General features: G+C 51.4%; 2 protein-coding genes across 3 annotated transcripts in view; one reads left to right on the forward strand and one right to left on the reverse strand.

The window, feature by feature from the left end:
* The first annotated feature begins 5,978 nt into the window (after positions 1-5,978).
* Positions 5,979-12,007, forward strand: TOR1B (torsin family 1 member B). Its single transcript, XM_046641593.1, has 5 exons — positions 5,979-6,189; positions 6,758-7,023; positions 8,500-8,675; positions 9,126-9,253; positions 9,570-12,007. The coding sequence occupies exons 1-5, from the start codon at positions 5,991-5,993 to the stop codon at positions 9,830-9,832; spliced, it is 1,032 nt and encodes a 343-aa protein (XP_046497549.1). The 5' UTR covers positions 5,979-5,990; the 3' UTR covers positions 9,833-12,007.
* A 1,753-nt stretch (positions 12,008-13,760) lies between these two features.
* The window catches only part of TOR1A (torsin family 1 member A), an 8,959-nt gene continuing 7,562 nt past the window's right edge, over positions 13,761-15,157 (reverse strand). The window contains exon 5 of one of the 2 annotated variants that reach the window (XM_046655584.1): positions 13,761-14,292. In XM_046655584.1, the coding sequence (XP_046511540.1) occupies positions 14,246-14,292 (47 nt within the window). In that variant the 3' untranslated portion in view covers positions 13,761-14,245. Of the gene's footprint in view, positions 14,390-15,157 lie in introns of both variants that reach the window. The other variant, XM_046655581.1, reaches the window with a different exon arrangement.

The following is a 15,157-nucleotide window of genomic DNA, read 5'->3' on the forward strand; positions in this document are numbered from 1 at the left end:
ACATAGAGTTTGCCATCTTAGCCATGTCTAAGTGTATCGTTCAGTAGTGTTAAGTACATTCAGGTTGTCCTGCATCCAATTTCCAAAACTCTTTTCCTCTTGCAAAACTGAAACTCTATACCCACCAAACAACTCCCCTCCCTCGTGCTCAGCCCCTGGCAACCAGCATTCTGCCGTCTGCTCCCAGGAATTTGATTACTCTATGTGCCTCGTATAAGTGGAATCATATAACATGTTTCTTTTTGTGACTGCCTCATGTCACTTAGCATAATGTTTATGGGACCTTTGCATTCACTTTAAAATTTCAGTATATATTTCTACTTTTGTTGCAGACACATGACAGGTGATCAGTAAAAGACTGTTTTATCACTTTAAATATTTATTTTCATGGAAATAGAATAGATAGTTTATCCACTTCACATAATCACATTCAGTCATTTGAGCATTTCTGCCCATCAAATGCAATTTACACACTTTCACAAACCAATTTCAGTTTAGAAGAATGAAAGCTTGTGGGATTATGATTTTTACAATATCATTGATGGTCAGACAGTAGCACATATAAAACTACTTTTTTTAAACAAAAGAAACCTTTAATTTTAGAATAGATTTTGATTTACAGAAAATTTGCAAAGATAGTACAGAGAGTTTTCATATAGCCCACCAGCAGTGTTCCCCATCATTAACATCCTAATGCCAGGGGCTCCGCCCTCATGACCTAGTCACTTCCCGAAGGCCCCACCTGCTAGTGCCATCCCATCCGGGGTTAGGTCAGCATACGAATTTGGGGGGATGAGAACACTCAGTCCATCTCAGCATCTCTGGCCCCAGATCAGAGCCCACCCTCTCGCAGAGTGTTCTATCCTTGAATGGTAACCACATATTTATTAAGCGCCTACTGTGCACCTGGCACAGCTCCATGAATTAGAGATAGGGAGTACAATCGACAAGGCCCCTGTCCTCCTGGTGCTCTCAGGCCAGCGGGAGAGACGGTCGATAGATGAGGACACAAACAGGGCGACAGGAGAGTAGGTGACTGCAGGTGGGAGCGGGGTTACATTAGATAGGGCAGGTGGGCTTGGGGCTGAAAGTTCTTAGCCAGGTGAGACTCTGAAGCAAGAGTCCAGCCAGGAGAATGAGATGTGCAAGGCAGGAGAGAGAAGGGAGCTGTGGGGCTGAGAATGAGGGAGGATGTGGGATGGGAAAAGGTCTGAGAGGAAGGCAGGGCACATCGCATGCGACTTTGAGGTCAGCGTCAAGAGGGTGGATTTTTTTCCTAAGGGCTTTTGGAAGCCACTGACAGGTTCAAAGCAGGAGTGACATGATCTGGTTTGTTGTGAAAAGACCACCTGTCTCTGTCAGGGGGAAAATGGATCAGAGATGACAAGGGTGGGTGCAGGGGACCCCATAGGGGGCTACTGTGGTCATCCGTGTTGGTGCTTGGATTGTGGGGGAGGCCAAGGAGATGGAGACGACTGCTGAAGAGTTTTTGGATATGAAAATGTATGGGGCCAGCAACCTGTTGATGGATTAGAAGTGGAGGCTGGGGAAAAGAATCCAGGACAACCTCTAGGTTTGGGACTAAGCAACTGGTGGAAGATGGCTCCACTTCCTGAGGGAGGGACCACGGCAGGTGGGACATATTGGAGAAAACAATCGAGACTTCCATTTTGACCAAGTGGATGCTGAGATGTCTGGTGAAGAGCCAAGTGGAGACATCCCGTGTGCAGCCAGAGGCAGCGTCTGGAGGGAGAAAGTTGGGGTTCCTCTTACCCAGGGAGAGGGAATAAAGAGAGAAAGGGTCTAGAACTGAGGCTCGGGGCCATTCGGGACTGTGGAGTGGGGAGACAGAGAAGATGTGGCGACCAAGAGGGAGAGGAAGTCTGGAGAGGAAGGAGCCACCCTCTGGAAGGAGCCATCTAGCCAGGGGACTGTTTTTTGCTCACACATCCCTTTTGTGCATTTTTAGATTGACACTGAAACTTTTCATAAGTGTAAATGGTTGCAAAAGACGCAATTTCCATCTATTGTAAGTATCAATATTATAACATTGCTACATTGCTCTTCTAGTCATGCTCAATGGAATCTGAATGTTACAGCAATTTTACCTGCCATCAGCCATTTATAAGATGCATGAACAAGTGGGGTATTTACGATCATTTCTTGTACTTGAACCCATATTTCCATTCTGCTCCCCTATCAGATATCATCTTAATGAAACATATTTTTTGCCTAGCAGTCTTTTATTGATCATTCCATCTTATTTCTCTGCAACAAAGATACGTATATACTACAAATTAAAATTTAATATAAAAATTTTTCCGGTGACCACAAAGCTCTAAGTGTCAAAACATCTCTTTCGGATCATTGTTAGTACACAACTGGTCAAAACAATAGAAATGTGTTACAAATTTTTTATAAATAATTATCAAACAAAGAATTAAAATTTTATGGCAAATGTATCTCTTAATGAGACGGAGGGGTTCTCTTTTTCTTTTCCGTTTGCTTCATGTACCCACAGGGGGAAACTGCTGAGTGGCTTTTCTTCTTCCCAGGGGGCCAGAGGCGAGGACGGGGAGGGAAGACAGGAGCTCCGGAGGAGGCTGGGGCCGCTGAGGCCTTGCTTGGGGGGAAAGAGGGAAGAGGCTGAGATGCTGGCATGGGGAGCCTCGGAGTGACCTCAGAGTGACCAACCCTCACACGACCTTGGAGAGTCTGCACCTGTCTCCGGGGGTCACACACCCAGGCTGAAGACGGCTGACCTAGGACAGGGAAAGGCCCACAACAAGGGCTGCGCCCCCAACACACAAAAAAGTTGGGACTCAGCACCTGTCCCAGGGCCATCTGACAAACTGTCCCCCTGAAGGTCCCTGTGGGCAGGCTGCCAGCCGGCGTTATCTAATCTAACCAGTTCTCCTGCTGGCTCTGAGGACAGAGGCTGCTTGGCATGCAGGTGGCCAAGCCCAGGACGTTCCTTGGGGGGCAGTCATAAGAAGCGAGAGAGCGGCTCTGCAGCCCCCAGGGCCTCTGCAGCATGAGGGGATGGGAACAGAGAACAGGAGGTTGGGATCATAAAAGTCACAGAACCTGGTTCATTCTCTTTCTTTCTGCTAAGTGGCTCTGGACAATGTGACATTACCTCTCTGGAACTGTTTCCCCATCTGTAAAATGAAGATCACAACAGTCCCTTCTCTCTCTTTTTTTTTCGGCAAGGAAGATTGGCCCTGAGCTAACATCTGTTGCCAATCTTCCTCTTTTTGCTTGAGGAAGATTGTTGCTGAGCTAACATCTGTGTCCACCTTCCCCTACTTTGTATGTGGGACGCCAACACAGCATGGCTCGATGAGTGGTGCATAGGTCCATGCCAGGGATTTGAACTGGCGAACCCCGGGCTGCTGAAGGGAGCGTGCGAAGCGAACCACTACGCCACCGGGCTGGCCCCGACAGTCCCTTCTTTTTGAAGTTATTGGGGCACCAGTGAGCTGACGCATGCAGAGCCCCCAGCACTACAGACAGTGGGAAGGACAGGAAGACCATTTCCCGGGACTGTCGCCTCTTTTGACCCTCTCCACAACCCTGTGGAGCTCACAAGTCAGGAGAGGCTGTTTAGGCCACTGGTGTTTGCAAGGAAATGTTCGTGATCTTGAAGGACTGTGTGCAGTGCTGGAAGGACTCAGCGGTGTTTCGATCTGGACTCACAAGGCTCAGTAACCGGCATTTCTGACTCTGATGATAACACTGCATACACACGGTATATTTTGCAAGGAACAAGGGGATTGGGATCTGAGCAGTGGAAGTGCACAGGAGTCTCCACCATCCCCTGCCCTCTGCCTGCTCCTTCTCCATAGTGCTTCCGCCTCCCCAACCCCAGTCCACCCCTCCTCTCATTTTCATTCCAGAATAACTCTCAAATTCCTTTCCCTCCCTCCCACCGCCTCTGCTCCAGCTCAGGCCACCGCCTTCTCTCTCCTCGAACACTGCTCCAGCCTTGGACCCAGTCTCCCTACCACAGTCTTGGCCCCTCCAACCTCAGGACAGGGCCAGAGTGGTCTGAACAACCCCTGCCGAGCCGTCCTAGGGCCCCCTTCTGGCCCCAGGATAGCCCTCTCTCTAGCATGGCTCCAAAGGCCCTGATGGTTTGGCCCCATCTGCCACTCAGTCGCCCCTGTCGTCACACTCCAGCCACCGAGCCACATGGGGCTCCCGGTGTGCCCGGCTCACCCCCAGTCCATTGAACAAACTCACCCCGCCTGGAGCGTTCGGCCTGACCACTTTCGCCATTCCTCTCTTTGCTTGCCCCAGTCCTCTTGGGTCATATTTACTCCTTCTTCAGGTCAAAACTGAGATATGGAGGAGGAGAGCCTCCCGTCCTGTAGGTTGGGTGAGGTGCCTCCTCTGTGCGTCCCACTTCACAGCACTGACCACGCTGGACTTAACCTGTCTGCTTGCCCATCTGCCTCCCAGAGCTCTGTGAAGGCATGGGCTCTGTCTGTCCTTTTTCCTGCTGTATCCCCAGCATATAACACTGGATCCGCCACAGCCAGTGTTCATTAAATATTTGTTGATAGATTGGCTGATGGATGAAGCCAGTTTCTGCAAAGGCTGAGCCAAGGTTACCTGAACCACTGTAACTGCCTCCTCACTGAACCTAGCAGCCAGCGTGATCTCTGATCTGACCATGTCGCTCCCCGTGTAAAACCTTCTGTGGCTCCCTGTTACCCACCAGAACAGAGGCTAAACTCCTTACAGAGCTTGCAAGCCTTCCCCTTGCAGTCTCGGCCTAGCTCTGCAATCTCATTCTCACCAGCCTGCACCTAGTATGTGAAATACTTTTCATGAGGATCAAGGCTGTCCCAGGGAGAGAAGCCTAAGGCGTCCTGCCCTACACACTGATCTGTATCATCCTCCGGGAAGCACAGGTCGTCCTGACCTGATTCAACTTGATTCCTTTCCAGTTATAGGACCACCCAATAACCAGACCCCACCTGCACTGACCCCAGTTTAACGATTTTTTTCATGATCTTTCTTTTGTCTTGTAAAGAAATAACTCACAAACCCATGCCTTGTAAATTTAGCCCTCCCCTCGACTCATTGCAGCCCTTCACTGCCCGTGGGTCCTGTCCCCACGCCTGCAGCTCTTCACTGCCTATGGGTCCTGCTCTTCACTGCCCATGGGTCCTGTCCCCATGCTATTCTCTGAATAAAGGGGCACTACTACCTGACCTTGAGAGTCCGAGAAATCTTTCTTTCGACTCCTCGGCTCACCGAGCCTGCATCACTTTCAGTTCCCTAAACTGTACCTTCTGCATATTCCGTTCTCTGCATAGAACACTCTACTCGTCACTTTTTGCTTGGCTAACTCCTTTAATCTTCAGTGTAGACAAAAGCCTTCCCTGCTCCACGGCCCCTGCACTCCTCCGACCGCTCAGTAGCGGCCTTTGCCGCTGTCTGCTCTCCCCACGGCCTGGGAGCTGGTGAGGGCAGGGGCCGCCTCCTCTCCTTCACTGCTGTCCTCCCAGCCCCCAGTAAGGGCCCTGCCTTGGAGCGCACTGCGTGAAAGAAAGGAGTCCTGGGCTCTACTTTGCACTCCAGGACACGTCTGCCTAGGTGTATCCCCAGGGCTCAGCCTGGGCTGGGCGCGCAGAGGGCTCAGCAAGTTTCAGGAAGGCAGGCAGGTGGGTAGACATGAGAAACGCTCATTATAGCCCCGGGGGAAGTGAGAGGAACGACCACAAAGCAAGGCGCAGGGCCTCTGAGAGGCTCTTAAGAAAACAAAACCGTAAAAGCTAGACGTGGCGTTCAACTGAAGCTAACGGTCCCTGGAAGGCCTTTCGTGCCACTCACAAAGATGGCGGCACAGAGACACGCCCCTTACCAACATGGCCGCCCCAAGCAGTCGGCGGGCCTGCGGGGCGGAAGTGACGCACGAACCGGAAGTCCGTCTGATGCCGGCGCCCAGCGTAGCCGCGGTGGCGGGGTGGGAGAGGGGGATGCGGCGGGCGCGGCGGCTGGTGGCTGCGGCCGTGTTGCGGCTGCTGCTGGCGGCCCACGTGGCGGCGGCGTTCGATCCCGTCAGCGTGGGCCTCGTCATCGGGGCGGCTTCGGCGCTCACCGGCTACCTGTCCTACACGGACCTGTACTGCCGCTTCGCCGAGTGCTGCCGCGAGGAGCAGCGGCTCAACGCGTCGGGTACGCGGGTCGGGCGGGAGGGAGGACGGGTGGGGCCTCGGTCCGGACTCCAGCCCTGGAACCCGTGCCTTCTGAGACAGACTCTCCAGATCGTGGGGTTCTGACCCGCTTCCTTCCTAAACGTTCGGATTCCTTGGGATTAGAGTTAAGAAGAAACTGAAAGCAGCGTGGCCGGCCCTTCCGCGCCCCGCCACCCCTATTAAGTAGTGTTCAGATGTGCAGCGTCTGCCCACAAAGCCCACATTTGGCTTTTGGTTGTCTTACGAGCCAGCAGGGGTGACTGGGCACGTAGCATGCAGCTCCCTCTCCCCATCCCAGAGGGGGCTGATGCCTGGATGAACGAACACGTTTAGCTTCCTTGTCAGACACGAGTGTTAAGGAGCACATCCACCTAGTGCGTCTCCTTGGAATTGGCATCCTGTGCCTCTGCAACCCGGGGTTTGGCCGAGACCCCGCGGGACCACTTGCTAATCTGTGCCTCTCCCTTTGGCCAGCTGGGGAAGGTGCTGCTTTTCTGGTGCGTGTGTAATGTGTATTTTTCTCTCTGTTCTCGGGCTGGCTCCTGCAGCCCTCAAGCTAGATTTGGAGGAGAAGCTGTTTGGGCAACATCTGGCCACAGAGGTGATTCTCAAGGCTCTGACTGGCTTCAAGAACAACAAAAATCCCAAGAAACCGCTGACTCTTTCCTTACACGGCTGGGCTGGCACGGGAAAGAATTTTGTCAGCCAGATTGTGGCTGAAAATCTTCACTCGAAAGGCCTGAAGAGTAAATTTGTCCACCTGTTTGTGTCGACTCTGCACTTCCCTCACGAGCAGCAGATAAAACTGTACCAGGCAAGGGAATCCCGTTATCCCATCCACGGGCCACTCCGACGGGTCTACTGGTCTGGGCAACCTGCTCCCTAATTCTGGCTTCTGCTGCTTTTCCTTGCACTGCGCTAGCCTCAGGCCCTGCTGGGTTAAGGCACTAACCACCCCTCCCCCATCCCCCCCAATCCTTTGCTATTTACACAGCTCACCTACAACTTTTTTCTCCCTTGATTCCAACATAATACAGAGGGCTAGGTGATGTTATTTCCATTAAAAGATGGAGCCAAGAGCGGTGAGGTGACTTGCCCCTGACAGTCTGTGACCTTGTGGCAAATCAGAAACTTGAACCCAAATCTCCTAACTCCCAGTTGGCAGGGTAGCGGCGTTCTGCAGTGAGTAAGCGTGTTCAGCATCCCCATCACAGCCCTTGGCTGAGTGGAGCGTCATAAATGATTTGCTCCGACATGCCTTCAGTAAAGCTCCCACCTGTGCTTCGGCTTTGCCTCTGCATTTAGCAACATGGACTAGTGGGGTTTTTTCCTCGGTAGCTTGTATTCCCTTTCTTCCTCCCATCCTTCAAATCCTGGGCATGGCTCGCTTTCTTCAAATGAAAGCCTCAGAGAACTGAGTCTTAAGACCGTTTCTCCTTTTGAGATATTCTTCTCACGTTTAATTTATATCCAGTTGTCTAGTAGGGTCTTATTTAAATGATGGTTGTCCTTGTAAGGATGATATTCTTACTGTTAGGCGGGGACTGAAATAAGAAATAGAAACTTAACTGAACAAGGAAGTGAAAGTGGGTCTTTGCCGCACAAACTGTAAGATGGGGAAGATGGCCAAAAAGAAAGAAGGATTTCCTTGTTTTCCAAATTGTTTCATAAATCTCTAGAAATATAGTCAGATAGGTTGGGGGTGCCTCTGGAGCAGGTCATGGAGCTGCCGGAGCCTTTCACATTTGGGGGTTTAGGGCTTGTTGCCTGGGTCTCTGTTTATTTGTTTCAAGAAAGCATAGAAACAGCGCTTTTCATAAAATGTCACCGAGGTCAGCCCCTTTGCTCATGGCACCAGTAAAAGGCACTGGTGTCGGGCACTGTGCCAGTCATACTCTAGTTTCTCATTCTTCATGTCTGGTTAAATTAACTTGAGATTTCCACCCACAGTGACACGAAAATTATGGGTTGGTTAACAATGAAATGATAAATATTCACGTATCTTTTACCTCTTACACCTTTAAAAAGTCACATTTAGCACATCCCTTGAGTTAGGAGAAAGCTTCTTGGCATTTCAGCGCCTGTCTCTGCCTGTGTCCTGTTTTGTAAAGTGCTGGAAAAGCTGCTAGCCGGCAAGCGGAGGTTAGGACGCGGTTTCTGCGAGTTCTCGTTAAACCCCGGAGTGCTCTGATGTTTCGTCTCTCAGAGCGCCAGCCACGGTGTAGCTGCTGCTCCCTTGGCACATCCTGTGAGCCTCTGCATCCTATGTCTTCTTTTCTGCTTGGTCTAGGACCAGTTACAGAAGTGGATTCGGGGTAACGTGAGTGCGTGTGCGAGCTCCCTGTTCATATTTGACGAGATGGATAAATTGCACCCCGGGGTCATCGACGCCATCAAGCCATTCCTGGACTACTATGAGCAGGTGGATGGCGTGTCTTATCGGAAGGCCATCTTCATCTTTCTCAGGTCAGCGGGAGGCGGTTTCTCGGGGACACACAAGCCCTTCCTTCTCCCAGTGCTAGAGTGAGGGCCTGGTGACCACCAGCGTTTGGTTTCCTGGGGACAAAGTGCCAGCCTGGCAAAGGGACTTGCTGACTTTTCCTTTTGCGTTGCCAGATCGGCATGGCACAGAGTGTGGGCAGGAGAAAACAAATCAGAGAAATAATTGCTGATAACAGGCAATCTCGTTACCTGCACTTGTTGTCTCTAAAGGTTATAAAAAGTCACAGCGTTAGGCAGCAAGTTCTGAAAAAGCCGATTTTAAGCTTCTTGAGGGCGGACACTGCTTTTTCTCTGTCTAGTAGCACTTCGTAAATATTCCTTGGGTAAGAATAAACCTGAGAGCAGGAATGTTGCCTGATTAGACACAGAAGTCTTCAGGTGTGATTTTAATCTTTGTTTCTTTGGCCAACTCAGCAACGCAGGTGGGGACCTCATCACGAAGACAGCCCTTGACTTTTGGCGAGCGGGAAGAAAGAGGGAGGACATTGAGCTGAAGGACGTGGAGCATGTGCTGTCCGTGGGAGTCTTCAATAATAAGCACAGTGAGTCTCCCAGGCTGAGGAGCCCCTTAACCCTGCCAGCAGAGTCTCCTTTCTTGAAGCCTTTCACCAAGCCACAGAACCCGCTTGCCTCTGTGGCTTTGCTGAAGTAGGGACTTTTTCTAGGGCATTCCATCCTAGAAGCCAGTTAGTTGGCAGGGCTGGCCAGCCGATGCTTACATTCAGCTTGTGGCACGCTGGACCAAAGAATCTCGTGGGGTAAAGACAGAAAGAATGTACTGTGGGTCGGGATCAAAACGGGCCCTGTGGGAGCAGTGACATTGACGGGCAGGAAACCCTGCTGTGTCTTGTTTCGCAGGTGGCCTGTGGCACAGCAGCCTGATCGACAGAAACCTCATCGATTACTTTATCCCCTTCCTGCCCCTGGAGTACAGACACGTGAAGATGTGCGTGAGGGCAGAGATGAGGGCCCGCGGTTCTGCCATAGATGAAGACATTGTCACCATGGTGGCAGAGGAAATGACGTTTTTCCCCAAAGACGAGAAAATCTACTCAGACAAGGGCTGCAAGACAGTGCAGTCACGGCTGGATTTTCATGAAGCTCCTAACGGTGCAGGGTAGGAGACCGCTGCAAGCTCAGCAGGCTAGTGGCCTCGCCTTTCGGAAGCACTATGACGCCCCCTTTGGGGTTTGCACATTTGCACCTGTGGACTTTTGGGATCTAGAAGTTTCTAAGAGTTGATTTTTGGAGAGAGGCTAATTTATTGAGTGTACTTGTCATTTTGCAAGGTGACAGCAATCCAACTGTTAACTGTGGTTAAGGTGAACGTCGAACATCCCCCCCACGCTTACTGACCTCGAGGGAATGGCCTTGGACACCGCCGTGCGGTGAGACTGGGACTGTTTCTGACCCCTGGGGACCCTCAGGAGCTGCGGTTATAATCGCAGGAGTCCGAGGGCCCTGCTGCAGTCTGTGGGGCATCAGGTTTTCACCTGCTGGAAGCAGTCATCTGCTCTCTTTCTTTACACAGCGTTCCCTGAGTTGAAGTATTTTCAGTTAAAATCGGTACCGTCAGGCGCAGCGTCCAGTGGGGACGTGGGCCTGCACAGCGAGCGCTCTGACCGGTCAGCCGTCTGCGTGGGTGGGGAGCTCATCCGAGGCCTCGCAGGAGACCAGCGCACACAGCAGCTGTCTGTCTGTCCGTCGCTCTGGCCGCTGATGACAGCCCTAGTCGTGGAATTCCTTTGCCCGTCTCTCGCTTGGTGTCGATCCAGCCTTCCTTGATCCACTTCTGCTCCTGAACTTCCGTCACCACTAGATTGCCCCCACCCGCGACATCACTAGAGTGGAGTCAGAATGGGACCGTTGGCTTTGCGTTTGAGTCCTTGGTGCCCATGGTGAAATGTTTGTCTGCTACAGTTTGTAGGCGAGTCCGCCTCCCACTTTACTCCCCAGACCGCGTGAAATCCACGGCACGTGGCCATTCTCCGCGGACGACACTGCCCATGCTGAGGGGTCAGCTTGCAGTTCTGCATTGCCAAGGAGGTGGAAGTGTCGCACGCTAGAAATGCTGGCGCTTTCAAGGATATGTGTATTTTTTATAATGTTTTTACTTCTGAATCTTAAAGAATAGAAAATACAGGCTGTTGTTTATTTTAAAATATGAGAGGGACACAGAATGGAATAATTCCTATTCCTTTATCAGGTATTCTTAAAACAAATGGTCTGAATTTTTATAGTTAAATGCGTGGTAAGATATGGTCACAACTGTACATCCAGCGAGGTCAGTCTGAAGTTGTGGCTGGTCCTGGATGTCATCTGATAATGACACCCTACATGGCAGTGCCAGCCTGGTCTCCCCTGGTCATTGGGAAATCAGAGTTAGATTCCAGCCAGGGTGAATGGTTCTGTGTCTATCCCGTAGTCGCAGTGCAGACTGCAGACGTGTAATGAGAACGACGGGCAGCCTTTTTGTACGGTTGTGCACCGCTGAATGACATCACCGTCGATGGCTGACCGCATATGTGATGGTGGTCCCCTAAGATTCGTACCATACAGCCTAGGTATGTAGTAGGCTATACCATCTAGGTTTATGTAAGTTACCCTACGATGTTTGCACAACGACGAAATTGCTCAGAACACGTCCCCGTCATTAAGTGACGCATGACTGTATGAGATGTGGTAAATGTTTTTACGATGTGGGAGTGCCTTATAAGAGGAGCACACTTAGTCTTTTAAAAATGCCACAGTGAGGCTTCAGATTTTTAGTACATATCCTCAAGTTGGAGCTAAGTTATATTTCTTTTATAACGTTTTGGGTGGCTGATCAGGAGACAGGATTCTGTTTACAATGCAATAAACTCAACGTGTTGGCTACCTTTGGACCTCGGTACTAATTTGAAACTTGAAATGGCCACGGTTGACCACGGCCCAGCCTCCCCCACCCCATGGAAGATGTAGACGAAAGCTTATGTGGACCTACTGAATATAAAATAATAAAGCCTAAATTTTATCATGTGAGATGTCACGTGCAAATTTTTTTTCTGGTTTATTTGGTAACTGAGAAGTGTGAGCTTGGAATAAAGGCTCTTCAACAACTCAGTTGTCACTAGGCTCACCATACCGTGGTCACGCTGGGTGGCAGTCTTCACATCCTACAGAATCAATATTTATCTTGAAAGTAATCCCTAACAGATATGAAGTTAAACTGGATTAGATGATGGGTTATACTCCATATTTTCATGGATGAAAATGTCATCAGAAAGCACTGGACTTCAGGGGCCGGCCCGTGGCCAAGTGGTTAAGTTCGTGCACTCTGCTTCTGGGGCCCAGGGTTTTGCTGGTTCGAATCCTGGGCGCAGACATTGCACCGCTCATCAAGCCATGCTGAGGTGGCGTCCCACATGCCACAACTAGAAGGACCCACAACTAAAAATACACAACTATGTACCAGGAGGCTTTGGGAGAAAAAGGAGAAAAAAAAAAAAGAACTGGACTTGTAACAAATACATTCCCCTCAAATTGAGGTAGGAAGGAAATGAGGCCCTGGGAGAGGACTCGTTGCTGATACTCTGAACCTGAGCAAGGCCAAGCTCAGACCAGGGAATCCAACTGCCAGGTCTTCCCGCCCGGAACTGGTCAATAATGAGGTGCTAGCTATGTTAACCAGATCTCAGCTGAGTCACACGTAGCCTGGCCTCTCTTCTCTGCCAGAGAATTTTAACACCAACCCTCTTCCCAGGACTGAGGATGAGCCAGCTGACTTTCTAGAAGTTCACACCCTCTCCACTGTCATCCCACCGGCTCCCCTCATTTCCTACTTGGGGGTGCTCGGGTCCCAGGAGACTGACTGTTGGTCTGGTCCCAGCCTAAGGCAGTTCCTACTCCACCCCATACTGCCTCATCGAAAAAGGCTGAACTTGCCACGTTAATCAGGGGACCCCTCTGTCCCCTAATTAGGGACTCCCAGGTGCTGGGGATGCCATCTTCAAATGATTAGCCCTAATCTGTGACTCCTGGGGACGTGACAATGGGCCAGCTTCGGCTAAACATCAAGAACATCCCAACACTCAGAGGCAGCCTTGAAGAGCCCCTCTCCAGGCTGGGAAGCCGTGAGGCAGAGGGGTCCTGCGTCAGCCCAGCTGCCAAGCTGCCACCCCATCTTCTGTGCCTGCTGCAAACTGTCCCTGCAGTGCTGTTTAGGCCTCACCCCCCAGGAGCCCCGCCTTTTGGCAGGTGTTGCGTGAACCAGGTATGTTTAGTCCCCTACAGCGCTCCCTGCGCCGGCCTGGCAGCTCAGCTGGGATCATGTCTCTAGACTCCACGGCTGGCTGGCAGGAACTCAGAGTGCGACACCCCGTGCGGCTGAGCGAGGAGCCAGGGCCAGCCTGGGATCCGCAGGGTCCCTGCATTAGACTGCACTTCCTTCCACCCTGGGCTGCACCTGCTCGGCCTCACCTCTGAGCTGGCACGAGGCCCACAGCGGAGCGGCTTTTTCTCCTTTAAAAATGTATTCACAAATCACACACAATTGTATTGTAAAATGGTAGCTATTTGCATTTTTAAGTCAAACGAGTGTTCTCAGCATCCTTGAGGGCAGCTAAGCTTTCCTAGGTTTTGGGAGTTCTGGTTAAACCTAACAAAAATTAATGATAAATGAGCAAGGTGTTTAAAAAATATGGCAAGCTGAATGACTGGCAAGTGACAAGCTGGAAATACTTTTCTTGAAAGAAACTGTTTCTAACAAACGTTTACAATGTTACTAAGATCGCTCCCACAGTTCAGTGTTACTGAGATGGAGCCCATTTAGGGTTATCTGCCGGGTGTCTCAGCGTGTCCTCTTACGTACCTGTCCTTTTGTCTACCCCTTCACTGCCCCTCGCGATGGTCATCCTCTGACAGTTCTGGTCACTGCTCCAGCCTCGGGCCCAGCGAGGCTGTCCTACAGAACACATGCCAAGGCCTCAGGCTTGGGCTGTCTTGCACTGAAGACATCATGGTATATGTTATCACAGGAACTTAAAACACACAAAACCAACAACTTAAGAGTCTGAAAACTTTCTCATAATGTTAAAAATCATTTTAAATAAAGTCATCACATTTTCAGTAAAATTATTTGTCCTTCCTTGAAACAGAAACACTTCAAATTAAAACATGATTTTTAAAAAATCATGAGGCCTGGTGGCAGGCCGGAAGCTGGCTGCATCCTCCGAAGGCCCGGGGCTGTCCCGCGCCTGCCGTCTGCAAGCCGTGTGGCCTGCAGGCTCCCGGATGAAGACAAGGCCCAGGGAAGTCCCTCCGTCGAACAGGAAGACTCCATCTCACTCCTGCCGGGACCGACCGATTGGGAAGGGAGGGGAGGTGCGGGAACGACGCAGGTGTCGTGTGGCGTTCCTCCTCCTCCAGCTCGAAGCAAGGCCTCCGGCTTCAGTCATCGTAATAATAATCCAACTTGGTGAACACAGTTTTGCAGCCTTTGTCAGAGAAAATTCTCTCCTCTTTGGGGAAGAATGTCATCTCCTCAGCCACTCTGGTTACAATGTCCTCATCAACTTCATAGCCTCGGGACTGCATTTCCGATCTGATGCACATTTTCAGGTGTTTATATTCCAGGGGGAGGAAGGGGACAAAATAATCAATGAGATTTCGGTCAATTAAGCTGCTGTGCCAGAAGCCACCTGGGAAAAAAAAAAGGTAATGTTCATCCATCGTCCATCTGCCCACCCACCCACCCACCCAACACTATCTAAGTGGGTGTCACCGCGCCCACCCTGGGGACGGAGCCGCACCTGTCCTCAGGGAGCTCCCCAGCTCACGTGGCGGGCGGCTATCGCTAGTGGGCTCACCAAGGAACCACGAGCTGTGACGCTTCTATGAAAGCAAAGGGCAGAGTGACGGGACAGTGGGAAGGGACACCTTTATGCTGTGGGCTCAGGGGAGGCCTGTCAAGATGTGCCTTAAAGATCTCAAGTGGGACAGAGGCCCACCACGCAGGGTGCCGGGGGGCCCGGGAACAGGCAGAGAGGCAGTGGGAAGGGGACCAGCCCCCAGGTTGGCAGTTTCAGAGACAGCGAAAGGTGAGACAAGTTCCCAGGGAAGGACCAGACAGACACACCTTTATTTTGGAAACTTGTGACTCATGGGAGTTTCAGCAGCTGGATTAGCAACAGGCTGGCAACCCACTGCCGCTGCGAGCGCGGCCCAACCCTGCAGAGCATTCTGCAGGGACCAAACTAGAACCCTGAGGGCAGGAGCCCGTGCAGACACTGCTCTGCTGCGGCCGGGCTCCAGGGCATCAACTCTGCCATGGCTTCTCCCTGGGATGGGGGCTGGCTCTGCACGGGCCCAGACACAACCTCTCATGGATGCCCGGGCCTTGAGACCACACAGCACCTGCCAGATCACTCCCGCCCCTTCCTCTCAGACCACACAGCACCTGCCGGATC

The sequence above is a fragment of the Equus quagga genome, chromosome 1, assembly GCF_021613505.1.
Source record: "Equus quagga isolate Etosha38 chromosome 1, UCLA_HA_Equagga_1.0, whole genome shotgun sequence".
Taxonomy (NCBI): domain Eukaryota; kingdom Metazoa; phylum Chordata; class Mammalia; order Perissodactyla; family Equidae; genus Equus; species Equus quagga.